The 17,409-nt window shown below is 32.1% G+C and overlaps 7 protein-coding genes across 8 annotated transcripts; 3 read left to right on the top strand and 4 right to left on the bottom strand.

Moving 5' to 3' along the window:
* On the bottom strand, positions 1–5,749 carry Golgin104 (coiled-coil domain-containing protein 186). Its single transcript, XM_076902432.1, has 8 exons — positions 5,357–5,749; positions 3,458–5,120; positions 3,102–3,372; positions 2,607–3,010; positions 1,984–2,522; positions 1,549–1,814; positions 1,157–1,306; positions 1–1,049 (listed from the first exon to the last, which is right to left on the bottom strand). Exons 1-8 carry the CDS (start codon positions 5,478–5,480, stop codon positions 975–977), a joined length of 3,492 nt encoding a protein of 1,163 aa, XP_076758547.1. The 5' UTR covers positions 5,481–5,749; the 3' UTR covers positions 1–974.
* A 163-nt stretch (positions 5,750–5,912) lies between these two features.
* Prors-m (prolyl-tRNA synthetase 2-like protein, mitochondrial) lies at positions 5,913–7,545 on the top strand. Its single transcript, XM_076902357.1, has 5 exons — positions 5,913–6,023; positions 6,108–6,359; positions 6,442–6,703; positions 6,769–6,950; positions 7,052–7,545. The coding sequence occupies exons 1-5, from the start codon at positions 5,922–5,924 to the stop codon at positions 7,304–7,306; spliced, it is 1,053 nt and encodes a 350-aa protein (XP_076758472.1). The 5' UTR covers positions 5,913–5,921; the 3' UTR covers positions 7,307–7,545.
* LOC143428216 (putative proline--tRNA ligase, mitochondrial) lies at positions 7,326–7,713 on the top strand. The gene is made up of 2 exons (XM_076902939.1): positions 7,326–7,616; positions 7,708–7,713. Exons 1-2 carry the CDS (start codon positions 7,326–7,328, stop codon positions 7,711–7,713), a joined length of 297 nt encoding a protein of 98 aa, XP_076759054.1.
* Positions 7,689–9,912, bottom strand: Shop (sulfite oxidase). The gene is made up of 7 exons (XM_076902356.1): positions 9,845–9,912; positions 9,152–9,775; positions 8,881–9,067; positions 8,680–8,805; positions 8,401–8,593; positions 8,122–8,322; positions 7,689–8,033 (listed from the first exon to the last, which is right to left on the bottom strand). The coding sequence occupies exons 1-7, from the start codon at positions 9,883–9,885 to the stop codon at positions 7,729–7,731; spliced, it is 1,677 nt and encodes a 558-aa protein (XP_076758471.1). The 5' UTR covers positions 9,886–9,912; the 3' UTR covers positions 7,689–7,728.
* Positions 9,913–10,750: 838 nt separating this feature from the next.
* LOC143427924 (armadillo-like helical domain-containing protein 3) lies at positions 10,751–15,480 on the top strand. Its single transcript, XM_076902439.1, has 11 exons — positions 10,751–10,917; positions 11,206–11,391; positions 12,470–12,755; positions 12,917–13,050; positions 13,139–13,349; positions 13,428–13,722; positions 13,814–14,031; positions 14,294–14,526; positions 14,587–14,713; positions 14,807–15,081; positions 15,153–15,480. The coding sequence occupies exons 2-11, from the start codon at positions 11,239–11,241 to the stop codon at positions 15,243–15,245; spliced, it is 2,025 nt and encodes a 674-aa protein (XP_076758554.1). The 5' UTR covers positions 10,751–10,917; positions 11,206–11,238; the 3' UTR covers positions 15,246–15,480.
* LOC143427931 (uncharacterized) lies at positions 11,511–12,476 on the bottom strand. 2 transcript variants are annotated; one of them, XM_076902452.1, is made up of 5 exons: positions 12,169–12,476; positions 12,052–12,094; positions 11,923–11,970; positions 11,598–11,848; positions 11,511–11,535 (listed from the first exon to the last, which is right to left on the bottom strand). In XM_076902452.1, exons 1-5 carry the CDS (start codon positions 12,199–12,201, stop codon positions 11,518–11,520), a joined length of 393 nt encoding a protein of 130 aa, XP_076758567.1. In that variant the 5' UTR covers positions 12,202–12,476; the 3' UTR covers positions 11,511–11,517. The 2 variants fall into 2 exon arrangements, with proteins under 2 accessions (XP_076758567.1, XP_076758566.1); XM_076902451.1 differs by having other exon boundaries at positions 11,923–12,094.
* On the bottom strand, positions 15,397–16,778 carry Hmgcl (hydroxymethylglutaryl-CoA lyase). Its single transcript, XM_076902449.1, has one exon. It carries the CDS (start codon positions 16,559–16,561, stop codon positions 15,593–15,595), a length of 969 nt encoding a protein of 322 aa, XP_076758564.1. The 5' UTR covers positions 16,562–16,778; the 3' UTR covers positions 15,397–15,592.
* Between the last annotated feature and the right edge of the window lie 631 nt (positions 16,779–17,409).

Below are 17,409 nucleotides of genomic sequence, written 5' to 3' on the forward strand. Positions count from 1 at the left end.
TTAGTTTAGGATAGATCGAAACATTTTTTGTATTATTTTATACAATTCCATACAATTTTTCTCATTTTACAGAGATTTACAATCTTTATATCCCGTATAATACACGTAAAATGCTTCATTTATATTTTGATACTTATTTACTACATCCAGTGTATTATATATACACGAAACTATATAATGTACTATTAACAAGTCCTTACTTAACATTTTCATTGCTGTGTATTAAAAATTCTTGACGATATGGAATGTTTTTCTAAAACTATAAAGTTGTCCTGTACGATTAGCAATTGAACAGCGATCAAATGAGAAAGATAAGTAATTTTGTAACACGTTATGATACAATTCCAATGTTTATCAAAAATATTTTGCTCTTTCCATTTAGCGTTAATAAAATAAGGAATTTAATAAATCGTTAAGTATTCTCATTTTGACTAGACACAATAAAAACTGTTCTTTCGATACTTAGATGCTAGATCACTTTCAACGGAAAGCAACTAGTGAATTTAAGAACAAAACTAAATAAAAATATATAAAAATATATACCAAAAAAAAAGAAAAGGAGAATCTACTTTATACAATATACACACATGTATATATCTGAAGAATTTATGATATTAAGTAAGAGTAAATTAAAGATATAAATCACGATATCAGAAATGAATCATCTGCACAAATAAATTGCGTTAAGATAAGCACGAGATTCTTATACCTATCTTCAAATTAATAAAATGTACCTTTCAAGCTATTACGGCAAAATGTACTTTCCTCGTGAAGTGATAATTTAGTATACGTATTTTATAGAAAGAAAATGTAAGTTTGTGTATCTCTAATATATGAAATTACAGACAATGTCAGTACATACGAACTGTAAATTTCATAGCTGATAAGTTTTCTATCTTCACGTTTCCAACAGATGCACTTGTCATTACGTTATCTTTACAATATAAGTACAGGTATGTCATTCTAATATACTTTTAGTGTGTATTTTGCCTTTGTTGATTCTGCATCGTTAACCTTGCTATTTCTTCACCGAGAGTGTCGATGTTATCCTAGAAAAATGTTGTTTATTAGAATGGATGTCTACTTGAGGTTAAAACTATTGCGAATCGCTTTCGAGAATCAAATTTTTCAATGCACAAACACATTTCACGTTTACCTTTAAAGTAATATTTTTGAATAATGCGTCTTCCAGAACTGCTTGGAGCTTTTGATTTATCTCTAATGATAACTCCAGAGTCATATTGTCATCTGAGACTCGTTGATTGTAGACAGAGGCCATTATTCCTCCATGTCTTGCTAGTTCAACCTATAATTAAGAGGTAATTGAAATTAAATAAAAATTTATGAACGTCTACAGAATTATAAATTAACACAATTACAATAATAAATTTCATTTCTGTCATTAAACTTACTGCATTTCTTCTACTTTTGATATGCTTGTATATTGAAAATGAAAATGTCGTTAATACTAATAGTAAACACTTTGTGTAAACTTAAGATATCAAACATGATTTTCATAAAATTGTACGATCTGAAATAGAAATTTACCTTGTACTTATCTCTCTCGTTGCCACCCATGGCACCAATATTTTCGTGTAAAATATAATTTTGTATGATCCTTTTCTTCTTCTGTAATTCTTCGACTAAAATTCGAGTATGTTCCTCGAAAAAATCTAGCTTCTCCGCTTTTCTGGCGTTACTTTCTTGTAACTTTATAATACGATCTATTAGCACTTGTTTACTAGGCTCTGTTGGCTGAATATTTTGATCGCCATTGACACTGTTATCGGATAAGGCACCATTTAAAATGTCTCCTAAAATAACAAAAAAATATATTGTTGATAAAATGATATAAAGAGATCCTACCCGTCCCTCTCTTTCTCTCGGCTAAAATATTTTCCTTGGCTACTAAAAATTATAGGTAAGGAAAATCAAACTGAGGAAGGCATAAAATGTAAAAGTAGTGATTTTTATATCTAAAACCTGTGTTCAATGAAATATTTGATCCAGTCCTTGATGTAACACCCAACGAATTGTAAGGTGACGCTGCTTCGAACATTTCCAATTTCTTTCGACACTGTTGTAGCTCGCGCGTCATCTCCTTCATACTTATTTGTTGCTTCCTCTTTAACACAGCGTTTTCTCCTTGACTATCCTCCAACTGCTGGGCAAGATTTTGCGCGATTTGCGTTTGTTCGGCAAGATGCTTGGCTAAGGTCTCACATTCCTCGGTTCTGCTTTTTCGTTCTTGAGCAAGACTCTCTTCTAGAGCCTTTACTTTCTTCATTAACTCGCTTATGCGTTCATGCAGCGGCCCATTTTCTTTCTCTAATTGTTTCACTTTGGCCTCAATGGCTGTGAATTCTGATTGGAGTCGTACATTTTTATCTGTTAATTTTTGCGTAAAGTCCAGCATTTCCGCTTCCTTTTGACGACACGCAGACATATCAGCCTGTAACTCTTCATTAGTCCAACGCAAATGTTGGATCTCCGTTTCTGTTGATGCTAAATATTGATCTTTGCTACGTCGAGAAAAAATTCATTATACCAACATAAAAAAATTACCGCAAATGAATGACCAATGATTATAAAATTGTGATACCTACTGTTGTAGCTGAACTTTGAGCGTTTCCAATTCAGACACTTTGCTAAGCAACTCTACAATTTCTTTCTGACGTTGATCCGCTATGATTTTCAAATTGTTTAATTTACTCTCGTAGTTTAAACGATTTTTTTCAACGTCCTGTATCTTCAGGCTGAGCGTATTATTTTCTTCGATCAAAACTTGCTGTCTATGCTTCAATGTGTCCACTTCCTTTTGTAACTGAAGCCTCAGCATCTCTTTGTCTTCAGTTACGTGCCTTTCTAAAATTAAACGTGCCTGTTGCTCTTTTAATTGTTGATCCAAAGTGACCGCCTTGTTCTCTTCTGACTGTTGAAACTTTCGCATCGTCTCCTGCGTTTCTTTACGTACTTGGTCGCATTCTTCCTTCATTTCGTTTACTCTGATCTGTTAAAACGAAAACGACATATATCGCAGATTTATATAATCAAAGCAATACAGGATACACTTTTTTTTTTCTTCTAAGTAGTATTGTTACCGTGACTTTATCTAGTTTTTGTTGAGTCTCCTTTTGCAAATCCATTTCCAATTTAAGCTTATTTTGAGTCCATTGCAATTTTATATCTCTCATCTTTACATCCTCTCTTAGCCTTTCAACTTCTTTATGAAGATCCGTCACTTCGCGATGTTTTCCGCTCAAAATGTTACATATTCTACTTCGTTCCCCTTGCATCTCCCGTAATTTACTTTGTAGTGCTTCCTGTTGCGCCGTCATTTCTTTTACTTTACGTTCTGCACTTTCCCTTGCCCTAAATGATAGAAAAATACAGAAAACAAATATTAAACAATATATAATACATTTACCGTAAATTTTTTATAAATGTTTTAATATACCTTTGGGTATCAATAAGCTGCTTTTCACTGACCACATATTTCATCACCATGCTTTCTCTTTCTTTATTCGCAGCATTATATTCTTTTTTAAACGTTTCCTGCGCTTCTAACGATGTATGCAATTCAGAAGTGAGTCTGTTTATCGTCTTCTCTAATGCTTCGATCGATACAGAGAAATCTTCTCTTTTACATCCCGCTTCTAACGTTCGATTTTGCTCTTCTAAATGTCCGACTCTTTCTTGTAAATGTATATGCTTAGATTTTAAATCTGTGTAGTGTTTCAATAAGGCAAGATACGCAGGATGTTGTAACAAACTTTGTTTCGATTCCTCAACATCGATGTTTTCTCCTTCCTTTTGATATATACCATTAGTCACACTATCGTGAAAAGTGTCGCCTTCAAAATTTAATACCATAGAATCAATATCATAATTTTCATTCGTCTGTATACTATGTACATGGTCAATCTTTTCTTTCGTATCATTACTGACAGAGTAAGATTCTGATTGTTTTAAGTCTATTGATTCAATGTTATCATTATCGCTACTTTTATGAAGGATATGATCATTTGTCAATGTATATTTATTATTTTGTTCTGTATTTGCATATATGGTTTCACTTGAAGTTGTCATCGTATTTCTATTTTCATCATTTTTTGTGCATTCATTTTCTTCACTCTTCATATTAATTGTATTTTTACCACTGCTAAATACAGGTGTAGTTAAAGAAGTTTCTGCATTGCATGATTCATCTATATATCTTCTCTCGTTGTAGGTATTATCTATGGACTTCATTACCGAATTATATCTCATCGTTAAATGTTGCGGCAATAACGCTTTCTCCATAATATTTGTAGATTTTTCTGTAATAAAGTTTAAAAAGTTGCGACTTTTGTTTAGAAACTGAGCGTTCGATTGCATTATATTAATTGGATTCGTTGGCAGTGAAATTTTCACCAATCTGCTATCATCGATTAAAGTTGGTCTACTTATCACATTGCTCTGTGATTTGATACTTTTGATAACTTCGCAAGGCTGTTGTTCCTTGCTATCGTCCTTTTCACATTTAACTAAACTTTTGAGTGTACTCATCTGATTTCTCATTAATTTTTCATCTACATCAGAATGAACATCAAAGTTGTTTTTAATCTCACTGTTGTTATGTTTTTCGGTATTAACAATTTCTTCTCCGGACTTTGCTTCACTTGTCTTCGTATATAATTTAGAGCTGAAAAGTGTTTCCTCTTCGTCATTGCACGCCGTATTTAGCTCTTTATACTTATCCAGTGCTGCGGATTCTATGCTACAATTAGAAAGTATATCCGAAGACGTATATGATATTGTATCAGATAACATAGTTGAAGGTAGCCTAATATCATTATAAGAAGATGATTTCTGAAGACATTTCTCTCGCGGAAGGCCAGTATGAACATATTCTTGATACTTTATGTACTCTTCTGAGAAATTACTTAAAGAAGTAGAACCTTTCATAGACGTGTTAATACTGTTTGCTTCTATTGATCCATAATATCCCTCTTTATCATTGTTCTTTAGTAATACTGATTCCGTTTCAATTTGAGCGCTATTATCTTGTACAAATTCCTCTTGAATCTGCATTGCTTCCTCATATACGTTTGTATATTCTTGGATCAAAGGATCCTTAGCTAAAAATAACAAGTAAAAGAGCAATATTAGAAACTCTATTATATCCCATATAAATCATAGTGCAACAGAAAGTTGTTGTATCATTTAATTTAATTTTATTTTGTAAAACCACTTCTGTTCCACTCAGATCACAATTTATGATCTAGCGTGTACATATGACATTGTCAAACAGCTGTAGTTTAACAAATTTCTTATTAACCCGAATTCTCGTTGATCAAAACTAATTAAGTCATACCTTCGATGAGCGAAACATCTGGTACCGAAGTGGAATCGGTCTGTTCGACATATTCTAAACCGTTTCTATCTGTCAAAGTTAATTTCGAGTTTTCCTCATTCATCTCAGAAGCTAAAAAATCCATTTCATTCGGATCAACTGGACCCTATTCCATGCTGTTACGTTTCTGAATAGAAATCATCGGTGTTGGAAAATTCTGTCGGTCCAGAATTGGCTCGCAATTACGGTGTTACGCGACATTCGCGATAAGGAATTAAAATCAAGAGAAATAACCTAAAATTCAAGAGAATTTATCTGTCATTATTCCGTACTGTTTCCAATAAACACTACGGCCATTATTACTTTGTATACAGATGGGAACATTGATTTCTATTTACTAACTCAAGTCCGTGTCGATAAGAAATGGCCAATAAAAAATGGCTCTATCTGGTGCCACCTAGAACCATTTGGATAGAGTTACGTCTCAAATGAAATAAAACATCATGCATCTATATATACCTGGTATACCTGGTATATACTTGTAGTACGTTCAAACACGTTAATTTGTTACTTGAACGTAACAATCATGCCGATTTCTGAAATAAATAAGTTGTCGCGGTTGTTTCAACCGACTACTGCAGCAATCGGTCCCAAGCAGAAGACAAAAATTCCTACGAAAAGCTACGAAGTACTTTAACTATTGTCTTATTTATTTGTTTGGACTCGACTTCTGATCAACTACTAATAATTGTTACGTGCTTATTAATTTCAGAATCTAATTAAATATGGGTTTATTAAACAAGTAAACACCGGCATGTACGCGTTTTTACCTTTGGGCTTACGTGTCTTAAATAAGTTAACAAAACTTGTCGACAATGAAATGGAAAAGATCGGTGCTCAAAAGGTATTATTACCAGCATTAACGGCGCAACATTTATGGGAGAAGACCGATAGATACGCGAACAACGCATCCGAATTGTTTAAAGTGAAAGATCGATCCCATAAACATTATATACTTAGCCCAGTGAGTTTGCAATCAATCAGAAGAGTGATTAATTTTACTGCGATAAGAATGTACCTCTTCAAACTTTATTGTTTCATTATAGACATACGAAGAAACAATCTGTACTTTATTATCAACTGTAGGATTACTGTCGTCAAAAGCATTGCCTCTAAAATTATATCAAATTTCTAGTAAATGGAGAGACGAAATGAAACCGAAGCTTGGCTTCCTTCGAAGTAGAGAATTTATTATGAAAGACTTGTACACGTTTGATCTGAATATAAATAATGCACAAGAGACGTATGAGTCAGTATGTAAAGCTTATGATAATATATTTAAGAAAATAGGAATAACATATACAAAAGGTAATAAAACAAATCTTGTAAAGTATAACTTTCTAAATTTATTAGTATTGCGTATATTTCTGTAGCTATTGGCGATCCAGGATCAACTGGAGGTACAGTGACTCATGAATATCATTACACGATCGATATTGGTGAAGATACTATCTGTACATGCTCGTCTTGCCAGTACGCTATCAACAAAACTGTGTGCAAAGAATCCCATTGCCCTGTATGTAAAACTGAACTTCACGAAAAGCATAGTGCAGAGGTAGTACAAAAAAAAATATAAGTGTTTAAATCCTTAAATATTAGAAGGATTAGATTAATTGTAATCGTACGCTTTACTCAAAAAGTTATCCTACATTAAAGGTGGGACATACATTTTTATTAGATACAAAATATACACAACCTTTAAATGTAGTACACAAGTTAAACAATGAATCAGTACCATTGGTAATGGGCTGTTTTGGACTTGGTCTCAGTCGTATTTTTACAGTCATGTCCGAATTATTATCTACCGAGGAAGTATTAAGATGGCCAAAACATTTTGCCCCTTATAGCGTGTGCATTATACCACCAAAGGTAATATATTTATGGATGTCTACTATGTCTGATAAATACTAAATATTGTTACAATTTGTAGATGGGTAGCAACGAAAAAGAAGGATTTCAATATGTAGATGGAATAATAGATGTTTTAAATCAATTAAATATCGATACCATACTTGACGATAGAACAAATTTAACTATTGGAAAACGTTTTACATATGCTCGCATAATTGGATTTCCCTACGTTATTGTAATCGGTAAATCTATCACTGAATTCCCACCTATGATTGAAGTTCACAATATAAATGATCTAACAGATACCAAGATACCTGTGAATGATTTATTTAGTTATTTTAACGATGAAAATATCAAGAAAAATATCAAGGTTTGAATACAATATTAGCTGTTAAAAATAAATGCATTTAATATGCGTGTTTTTAGTAAAGGGAAAAATATTATTTATTTTTTACTAACAGAAGTAAAAATCCATTGTATATTTAATGTTCCAATTTAACTTTAACTCTATGATAAGCATTACAAAGAAAACCTCGCAAATTCCAGATATTTTTGAAACTTTCTGGCTGCACATTGTACGATGCATCCACAGCTTTTGCCCAAATTTCTATTTCTTTCCATTCTTTTTTAACAGGAAGATCTATAGTCCACAATGTCCAACTCCAATATCGACCTTCTTTAGCATTAGCATCTTCAGCGACCAAATTAGCAGTATGCCAAGTTTTACCCTGATCGTTTGTTATGTCGACTCGAATAATTTTACGACCTCCTCCTGACCATGCGTATCCTGTGAAAATTTTAATCGAATCAGAATTAGAATTTCATTATAAAAATGAGATAAGAAAAATTTAAAGTTTCAAGTGCTCGTTATATACCTTTCACGTTTATTTTTCCATTTTTCACTTTGATTGTTTCTAACGGTGTTGGTACACAAATCGCAGAGATCACAGGCATTTCCTGTATAGCTGGTGCCTTAGAGAAATCTACATTATCCCAATTAGTGGTAGGAGAGAAACCTTTGTAATCACCTTGTTGCCATTGCGATTGGCTTTCTTCTTTTGAGACAATTATTTTACCTGTAAAGATTATGTACCAAAATGATACAATTCTGTTATACAATTAATTTTATAATTATAATATTTATCGTTCAATACCAAGCCATTTTACGTTCCTAGCTCCCACAACACCGGGAACAATTACTCTAACGGGGAAGCCGTGATCCTTTGGTATAGGTTGACCATTCATTTCATAAGCTATAATCACATCAGCCCTAGGATCCATAGCTTTGCTAATGGGTATACTTGCTCCATATGGTGTATTAGAAGGATCTAAGTCATATCCTTCAAACTTATTTTCAGAAATCATTTAAATTTCAAAACTTATTTTTACAATTTTCAATATCGAAAATATTCTCATCCCTTAATGTATAATACCTGTATATGATTGTAATCATCCTCATTGATTCCTAAATCTTTCAGTATATCACATAATCTTGCGCCAGTCCACGTAGCGTTACCAACAGCACCCACACCCCAACTGAGACCCTTCAGTGGTTTTTCCTGAGACAAATCAATAAAGTAAGCAAATTAAATCATAAAGTAAAAGATTAGAAAGAAAAAACTGTGCAGACTTACTTGTGCCATTTCTGATCTCCTATTTCCACCACACATTACAGCACTTGTTATTGTATGCCTAGGATATTTCTTTATGTCCTCGAATTGAAGGGCCTTCTTTGTTGTTTCTTCTACTGCTAATTCTAAAGTATAAGTTTTCAAGTCTATTTCAGGAACAGGAAGATGATTCCTCACATAGAAAAGTTCTCTGAATATAGAAGAATATACTATAAATAAGTTGTTGGGCAATCAAGATTCTCAAAAACTACTTTCAAATTTAAGATATATTTACGCTGGTGTAATGAAGCTTTCGATTAGTAAGGATGAAGGTGGTTCTGCACAAAATGGTTTTTGGCCATTAATCTTTAAAGCTTTGTGTCTTATAGGTTCCCTTGAATATGGATCATTTTCATTAATTACATTGGAGATTGCGTCTACTTCAGATATATTTCCAATTCTCATTGTCTCAAGAAGCTCATATATTTCTGGTCTATTGTGATTAGCAAAAATTGCCCAGAATGGTTCAATCGAACTGCCAGCTGCCATTATTATTTTCGAAGAACCACCTGGATGTTTATCAATAAAATCTGTTATGTCATATACTCCTCGCCTAAATGTTACCCATACATGACTCTCTTTATTATCATGTTTGCTTACTTCTTGTAAACTGTACGTTTTCAAGTCGGCTCTGAATTCTCCACAAGGTATAAATTTTTTATTCAGAGCATGAACATTTTTATGGAACTTATAATAATATACACCTAGTAGAGATATCGTAGCTGCAACATATCCCACATACTTTGCGTAAGAGACATTTTTAAATGTATCTCGTTTATCATACTCAACCTTGTGAGATGAACACTGTCTAGTTTTAACATGTTGCTGTATATAAACACTTGACAGCGATGTCAAAGATCTAAAATAAAGTAAATAATGTTGTTATATGCAATATATTAATGTAAAAGAGATGTCAAGTAATAAGGACCTATTTTTTAAGCGACTTAGGATACTCAAGTAAACAATCATACTTGTTTTATGGTTTACACAATAGTATACATACCCAGCCAACACAACAAATCATATAGCAGTTCAAAAAGCATCAGAGTATCACGGTGGCGCCCCCCAGGTTTGCCACGGGGTTATCACCAGAGCTATTACATTATAAACTAATATTAAAAATAATAAAACTAAACAGTTTATTCATTTTGATACTAAGATAGATTAACATGAAACAAAGATATAAGATTATACTTGCTTTTATTATTTTTCATAATCTAACTCGATACAACGGTATATCATTAAAAATATTATTATAATGTTAATAAAATGATAGTTTCATTCTAATTTATTGTATATTTTAGTAGTTTTATTGTAATTTATTTGATATTTCCCGCTTTAGAGGTAAGAGAGAGAAAGATATATATAAAAGTTATAAGAAAGAGTGAGACAGATGTTGATGACTCTACTCTAGAACCCGTGGCGCCATCTCTGTGAAAAGTGCTCAAACTGGTCGCACATCGTTATCGACAGCGAAGTGAACTCTCAAGAACTACTAGCGCCATCTCCCGGAGAGAAGGTGAAACTGGTCGAGCATTAGTTTCAGTATTTTCTCCAGAGATGGCGCTAGTAGTTCTCGAGAGTTCACTTCGCTGTCGATAACGATGTGCGACCAGTTTGAGCACTTTTCACAGAGATGGCGCCACGGGTTCTAGAGTAGGTTGGGTAACATCCGTTTCACTCTTTCTTATAGCTTTTATATATATCTTTCTCTCTCTTACCTCCCTTACCTTTCTGTCTTATCAAGTGTGTGTGTGTGTGTGCGGATCAAGTGTATAATATACATATATATCGAAATTCTTCTTATTTCATGATGGCTTCCCGTCATTTTTGTGCATGAATGTTTTCATAATTTCTCGTATTATTATCTCTTGTCTGATAACACAGGAACTTTTAAATGAAATCATAAATAAACCACAAATCCCTGCGAATAATTGAGAGAACTCTTGGAATTGTTTTTCGAGAGATCCTTTATGTGACAAAGACCTATACGCTTTAGTAGTAAGTAAATAAATTACTTGTCTTTTCAAATCTGTTAGACGTTTTTATATTTTGTATAATCGATATCAATCATAAGTTGCTCCTTTAATGCTTTCACGGTAATCTATGTTGCAAAATATTATTTATTCATTTGGAGTTATTGAACATTCGATGTAGAGGTTATGAATCAAAAGATAAGCATTATTCAAATTGGACATAATCACTTTAGGTTTTCAGCGTATTTCTGTAAACGTTATTGTAACTTACACAATACATATGTACATATCATTTAAATGAATAGATTTTCAGGTGAAGGAAATGGTAAAAAGTATATAATTAATTATGGCAATGGCTATGAGAAAACGGAGCGGTTCTGGCTCTAAACGCCAGCATAAAGGAAAGCTTGTGCCAATTTATGAAAGCTTTTTCAAAGGAGAAGATTTAACATTAGCTCATCCAAATTTTTGGAATGAACTATTCTTAATTAAACCTATGGTTAGTAATTTTTCCAATTATTATTAAATATATTAAATTTTATTTAATTTGATATCGGTACAAGTAGTAAAAGTTCTTAAAAGTTAATAAAAATTTGGATAATAAAATTCACATCCGTTGTAAAAGTCATCGAGCCTGTTTTGCCTGAAAAGGAGATTTTAAACTATAGTTACGAGATAATAATAAGAATTACAACTAAATTATACCTTTCTCTGCTTTTTGGTCATATAATCTTCAGGCATAGAATATGTTTTATTTTCTTGTGATTTTCTATCCTCATTTTTATTTTGTTTATTTGCATCTGCTATAAATTCATTGAGTGTACAAGAATTTTTTAAATTTTTAACCGAAGTTGATGAACTTTTACTATCCTTGGTATACTGTATTTTGGATTGAGATTTTACTTTTTCAGGAGTTGTTTTTTGTTGTTTTTTCTGTTCTTTGGATTCACTCTTGACTGAAAATTTCTTTGCATAGTAATAATTTATATTCGTAAAAATATGATAGGCTACTTTTATTTTTAGTACATACCCTTTTGTTTGATAGATTCTTCGCATTCTAGTTCATTATGCAAACTACCTGGCATAAATTTACACTTAAAATTAAACCATGCTTCGCTTGTTTGAACTCTATATTTTAAGCATTTTAATTGATACATACATACTCTTCCATAATATTTTGTCACTTCCCATGATGGTAACGACTGAAAAATTACATAAATATAAATAGCATTGTGTTTATAATGTTTGTGCCTTTAAATAATATTTCTAAACTTACCTGTATTATCTTAGTAACAAATTTACCAATCATTATGGTATGGAATTAATGTGCATTTTGCACACATACATATATATGAACAAGTAAAAACTTTTAAATATTAGATCTGTGAGCCTACAATACCATTTTTCCAAAATGAAAGAATTTTTAAATGAACCAAATAAAAGTGAAAATCCTCAGTGATTTCTGTTAACAAGAAATTTTTTTAATGAATTTCTCCTGTCAAAGGAAAAACAAATGAATCTAAAATCATAACATGTACCCTGTGGCTATACACTTTTACATGATTCTAATTTTTTAGGTTCCACATATTGAAAGTGAAATTTTGCATATGACTGCGGAACAACTAAATGCAAGCAGAGAAAACTTAAATGCTTTAGTTTGTCATTGTGTAGACACATTGGTGGATGAACATCCTTTTAGGGTCGTATACGCTCTACAAACATTAGCAGCTGTTATTCAATCCATGTATAAGAAAGCTAGTCAAGGCGATTGCGGATTTAATTTAATAGATATCCTAGTAGGATTCGATTCCGCGGAACAGAGAATGACAACGTTAATGCAACACTGTAATAATTTCTTAACAGGTACACTCTTCATAGTGTATGTGCATTATACGGTTACTAACTAGTTTACGTTAAGAAATCAAAGATTCAAATATACATTTTTAACATTTAAATGTATAATCTATCGTTCTTTTTTTTTTTTTTTTAAAGAAACCAGTTATTAAAATTTCTCATGATTCTAGGTGAATATCCTGATAGTTTAAAAGCTTTGTGCTTGAAATTGTTATTAATTATTGTAACTGGCATGGACAATGTTAGTCAGAACACTTTGTTGGAATATGTTATGCTTAATAGTGTTTTTGAATCTCTGGTTCAAGTAGGTGTTACTTTAGTAATGTGTAATCTAATTACTAACAACATATTGCTCCAATTATGCATTAATATTTTCTATTTCGTTTATATAGCTGTTGAGAGATACGACAGCTAGAAGTCGTCACGGACACGATGCGGTGTTGCTTTTAACGCTTCTAGTCAATTATAGAAAACACGAAAGAGCGAATCCTTATATTGTTAAGTTGTCAATTTTAGATGATGAATTAGCTCTCAATGGCTATGGACAAGTTATATCGAGTTCATTAATGGACTTCTGTAGACAGTTTGCGCAGCAACGAGCAGGTAAACGAATGTTTACAATCATATCTTTAAGTCATTTATTATAAACTCAGTTAATAAAAAAAAAAAAATATCACACAGAAATACAAGCATCCTGGTTATCTTCCTTGACTAGTATAGTCGGAAGTATGTTCGTTGGAGAAGAAGAGGCAAAAACGCAACAAGTTCGTGCGAACAATGCGTTATTATTAGCGCTTTATGAAGCAACGCATTTAAATCGTAATTTTGTAACAACTTTGGCGTATACACAAAGTGATACCAGTGCACCGCCATCTCCGAATAATACATTAGGACCAAACGCGGTAGCTCCAGGAGCACAACTACCTGACGTGATGGCCCAACCATTTAACTTGTTAGCCACATTTTTACAATATTGGTAAGAAACGATACGTTCCATATTGTATGAATATCATTGTTCATAAAATGTCCTGTATCGTCGATTGTAAAAGAAATTTTTATTATTTCAGTTCAATAGTTATGCAGGTAATTAGAACAGAGGCAATAATGAATAACGTTAAGTTATGCTTTTTAATATTGAGTTGTATCGCAGAGGATCAATATGCGAATAGTTTGATGCATGATGCGAACTTGGCCTTTAGAGTACAACTTCATCGAGTACCGATGCATCACAGAAAGATACAAGACAAAATAGCACCAGCACAACCATTGGCTGCTACCTTACTTGGTACAGTTATTATATCGACGGTATAATGGTAAAAAAATGCTAAATCGATATGTATGGTTTCTCAAAAACTAAGTTTGAAGTTTTTGATCGACGCACACTAAAGTAAAAAGACTAACAAATAATTTAGTGTACTGTAAAAATTCATCATTTATTATGCTATTAATCGACAAGCATAAAGTAAAAATCTGCATTTTTTGACTTCACGTTTTTCTTCAGTATGCCGATATAGATTGCTTAATGAAGTTATTATCTGAAATTATAGATTTACTTGTCGAGTTTATTACATCGCACATGATGAAAAAATTTCCCCTCGAACTTTATCATCAATGTATCGGAGTTCTACAAAGATTGCTTTGTTACCAAAAAAGATGCAGAGTTAGACTTGGATATCAATGGAGAGACCTTTGGACGGCTTTGATTAATCTACTGAAATTTTTAACCACTCACGAAAGCCACCTGATTAAAAAAATGAACATCTTTCCGTTAGCTATTCAGGTAAATTAATATAATGATTTAAAATTAAACCTTTTTGTAACACAAGTTTAACTGTTCTAGGTTGTGAATATCTTAAATCTGTTTATTACATACGGAGATACATTTTTATCGTCTCCTAGTAGCTACGACGAATTATTTTACGAAATAATACGAATGAGACTTATTTTTACAAATCTGAATGCAATGGGTATATATTTTCAATGAATATTATTTTACATACTCGTATTATTTAGATCGTGATATAACATTTACTAATCAAAATATTATTTATACATTGAAGCACTCCGTTATTCAACAAGCGAATCATACGAGTACAAGGAACATGCATTAAAATTAACAAATTGTTTAGTAAACATGAGAGACATAGTAAATCACTTTCCACCAAAAATAGCTGCATGGTTGGCAAGCGAAAGTTTATCCACACCAACGGAGCAACAAATTTTAACTATTATAATACAAAATTATGATAGTCTCACTTTAAAATTACAAGATAATTTAGATCAATATGAAAGATATTCCGAAAAACCTAATCACATCGCATTCTTTGAAGAGATGGTAATCCATAAAACATATAAAATTATGATCTTAAATATTTATTTCCTAATGATTATATCCTTTTTCTTCAGGTAACAGGAGTTGTAATTGATACTCGAGGATCCATAGACTTGAGTACATTAGACACACAGGCTATATTGCAAGAGTTATCGAATATTTCGTAACACAAATTCCACATGAAGTGTGAATCAGATCCTGTGCGTCATTCTGTTGTCGTGTTGTATAATAATGTATTTTTTTGAATGCAGCTTTACATGTATGTTTTTAATATCATACAAGAACATACAAGTAGCTTATGAAAATAACACATCGTAGTGCGTTGATCAGCCATTGCGTTATATTTTTATGAATTGTGTATACAAGTTTTAAAAAAGATCATTAAAATTTATAGATATAGAATTTTTACATAATTACTCGAGGTATTCTGCATAACTTACAGCTTATTAGTTATATATTTAAAAAAAGAGTTATAAAATTTACACATATTTCTTATTATTAAAGACAGTTATAATTATTTCTCTGAATATTCTTTTGCGAGAATTGCAACACCAGCTTTAGATAGATTTTTTCTTTGAAGCTGATTACTGATGAATTCTCCTACTTTTACTAGTTTATGGAAATCCACTCCAGTTTCTAAGCCTTCCCCATGCAGTAAATAAAGTAGATCTTCAGTAGCAATATTTCCAGAGGCACCAACTGCGTATGGACAACCACCTAATCCAGCCACAGATGAATCGAAAGTTCTTACATCGTGTTCAAGACTTGCATAAATGTTTACTAAAGCCTGCCCATAAGTATCATGGCAATGAAGTGCAAATTTATTCATTTCATTTGATATGTGCTTTAATTCGTGTAATAAACTTTTTATTTTGTTAGGTGATCCTACGCCTATAGTATCACCTAAAGAAATCTCGTAACATCCATGCTGTAACATGAACGCAGCTAAATCGACTACAACAGGTGGCTTAATTTCACCTTCATAAGGACAGCCAACAACGCATGATATGTAGCCTCTGACTTTAATATCATGATTTAACGCTTGCTCAATGATTGCCTTAGCCTTTTCCATACTAATGGAAATGGAACAGTTGATGTTTTTTCTTGAAAACGTCTCGGATGCAGCCAAAAAAATAGCTATTTCTTTTACATCCACTTTTAATGCATCTTCCAAGCCTTTTACGTTTGGTACCAATACTGGATAGGAAATACCGGATTTCTTGTTAATGTTTTTAAAAACTTCTGCATTATCTGCCATTTGTGGAACCCATTTTGGGGATACAAAACTGGTAACTTCTATAGTTTTTAATCCACTTTCTGATAATTTATCAATGAACTGAACCTTAACGTCGGACGGCACAATATTTTTCTCATTTTGCAGTCCATCTCTAGGACCAACTTCTACTACTTTTACAAAATCACTAAACAATCTTATTTTCTTTGTAAACAGATTATATGCGACAGTTCTACTGATCCTAAACATCGTTAATAAAAAATATATTTTAATATATTATCCTTTGAATGTAAAAGAAATTTGGCATTATAACATAACTCGACAGGATACAATACACAGCACAGTGCATGAATACAATGTACTGTATATATATTGCTCAACATTTAGCATAATCAAAAAAAGATAAGGCATGTTGACGATACATTAATCGAATAAAAACAATTATTTTAATCGGATATCGTAAACAGAAGAAGTCGAAGTAGTACTCGAGTAATATACAAGCATAAAAATAAATAATTTAAGCGTACATTTGCAAAAATTACTTTGATAATATATTAAATTAAAATTAAATACTTCGTTCCGTCTGTAGCATTTATTTACATTAATAGCAGTAATGGTAGTGGTTGTATATCATTTTGAAAAGTACATATACCATTATCATAGACGACACACGATGCAGATTTATTATTCAGTGTAAATTTGTATCACTACGTCGCGTCCATTATCATTCTTGTATCGTCGTCGAATTAAAATTGATTAAGGTAAACTTAACTCTATTACAACGATAGAAAATACAGTGGCATGTAATTATAAAAGTAATAGTCTTCTAAATTCTATGAATTTAAGTGAAGCATATACGTAACCCATATTTCAAATTTCTCGCCTACGGTAGAAGGTTTTAAATCAGTCCGCCAGATGGCGCTGACCAGAATAACATATCGAGTGACCGTAATTCATTGTAACACGTTATTCAATGTCATTAGACACGGTGAATCAGTGAGACTGTTGATTGTGTGTATAAATTGCGTTAAAGGAAATAATTTGGATCTCCTTTTATTTCGTCGTGTCATCCAAACAGAGAAGTTCCATCGAATGTT

The sequence above is a fragment of the Xylocopa sonorina genome, chromosome 10, assembly GCF_050948175.1.
Source record: "Xylocopa sonorina isolate GNS202 chromosome 10, iyXylSono1_principal, whole genome shotgun sequence".
NCBI lineage: Eukaryota > Metazoa > Arthropoda > Insecta > Hymenoptera > Apidae > Xylocopa > Xylocopa sonorina.

Excerpts from the sequence above, each read along its gene's own strand:
- LOC143428216 (XM_076902939.1), top strand. The coding sequence starts at position 7,326 with ATGGGTAGCAACGAAAAAGAAGGATTTCAATATGTAGATGGAATAATA.
- LOC143427931 (XM_076902451.1), bottom strand. The coding sequence starts at position 12,201 with ATGATTGGTAAATTTGTTACTAAGATAATACAG. Across the intron at positions 12,095-12,168 it reads TTGTTACTAAGATAATACAG|TCGTTACCATCATGGGAAGT; the intron begins GTAAGTTTAGAA and ends GTAATTTTTCAG. Across the intron at positions 11,849-11,922 it reads AGAATCTATCAAACAAAAGG|TCAAGAGTGAATCCAAAGAA; the intron begins GTATGTACTAAA and ends AGAAATTTTCAG.
- Shop (XM_076902356.1), bottom strand. The coding sequence starts at position 9,885 with ATGATTGTTTACTTGAGTATCCTAAGTCGCTTAAAAAATAG. Across the intron at positions 9,068-9,151 it reads GAAAGCTTCATTACACCAGC|AGAACTTTTCTATGTGAGGA; the intron begins GTAAATATATCT and ends TTCTATATTCAG. Across the intron at positions 8,323-8,400 it reads TAGGAACGTAAAATGGCTTG|GTAAAATAATTGTCTCAAAA; the intron begins GTATTGAACGAT and ends TAATCTTTACAG.
- LOC143427924 (XM_076902439.1), top strand. The coding sequence starts at position 11,239 with ATGGCAATGGCTATGAGAAAACGGAGCGGTTCTGGCTCTAAACGCCAG. Across the intron at positions 13,350-13,427 it reads GTTTGCGCAGCAACGAGCAG|AAATACAAGCATCCTGGTTA; the intron begins GTAAACGAATGT and ends AATATCACACAG. Across the intron at positions 14,714-14,806 it reads TACAAATCTGAATGCAATGG|CACTCCGTTATTCAACAAGC; the intron begins GTATATATTTTC and ends TATACATTGAAG.
- Golgin104 (XM_076902432.1), bottom strand. The coding sequence starts at position 5,480 with ATGGATTTTTTAGCTTCTGAGATGAATGAGGAAAACTCGAAATTAACT. Across the intron at positions 1,307-1,548 it reads ACGAGAGAGATAAGTACAAG|GTTGAACTAGCAAGACATGG; the intron begins GTAAATTTCTAT and ends TCTTAATTATAG. Across the intron at positions 1,050-1,156 it reads TCAAAAATATTACTTTAAAG|GATAACATCGACACTCTCGG; the intron begins GTAAACGTGAAA and ends ACATTTTTCTAG.
- Prors-m (XM_076902357.1), top strand. The coding sequence starts at position 5,922 with ATGCCGATTTCTGAAATAAATAAGTTGTCGCGGTTGTTTCAACCGACT. Across the intron at positions 6,704-6,768 it reads AGGAATAACATATACAAAAG|CTATTGGCGATCCAGGATCA; the intron begins GTAATAAAACAA and ends ATATTTCTGTAG. Across the intron at positions 6,951-7,051 it reads ACGAAAAGCATAGTGCAGAG|GTGGGACATACATTTTTATT; the intron begins GTAGTACAAAAA and ends CCTACATTAAAG.
- Hmgcl (XM_076902449.1), bottom strand. The coding sequence starts at position 16,561 with ATGTTTAGGATCAGTAGAACTGTCGCATATAATCTGTTTACAAAGAAA.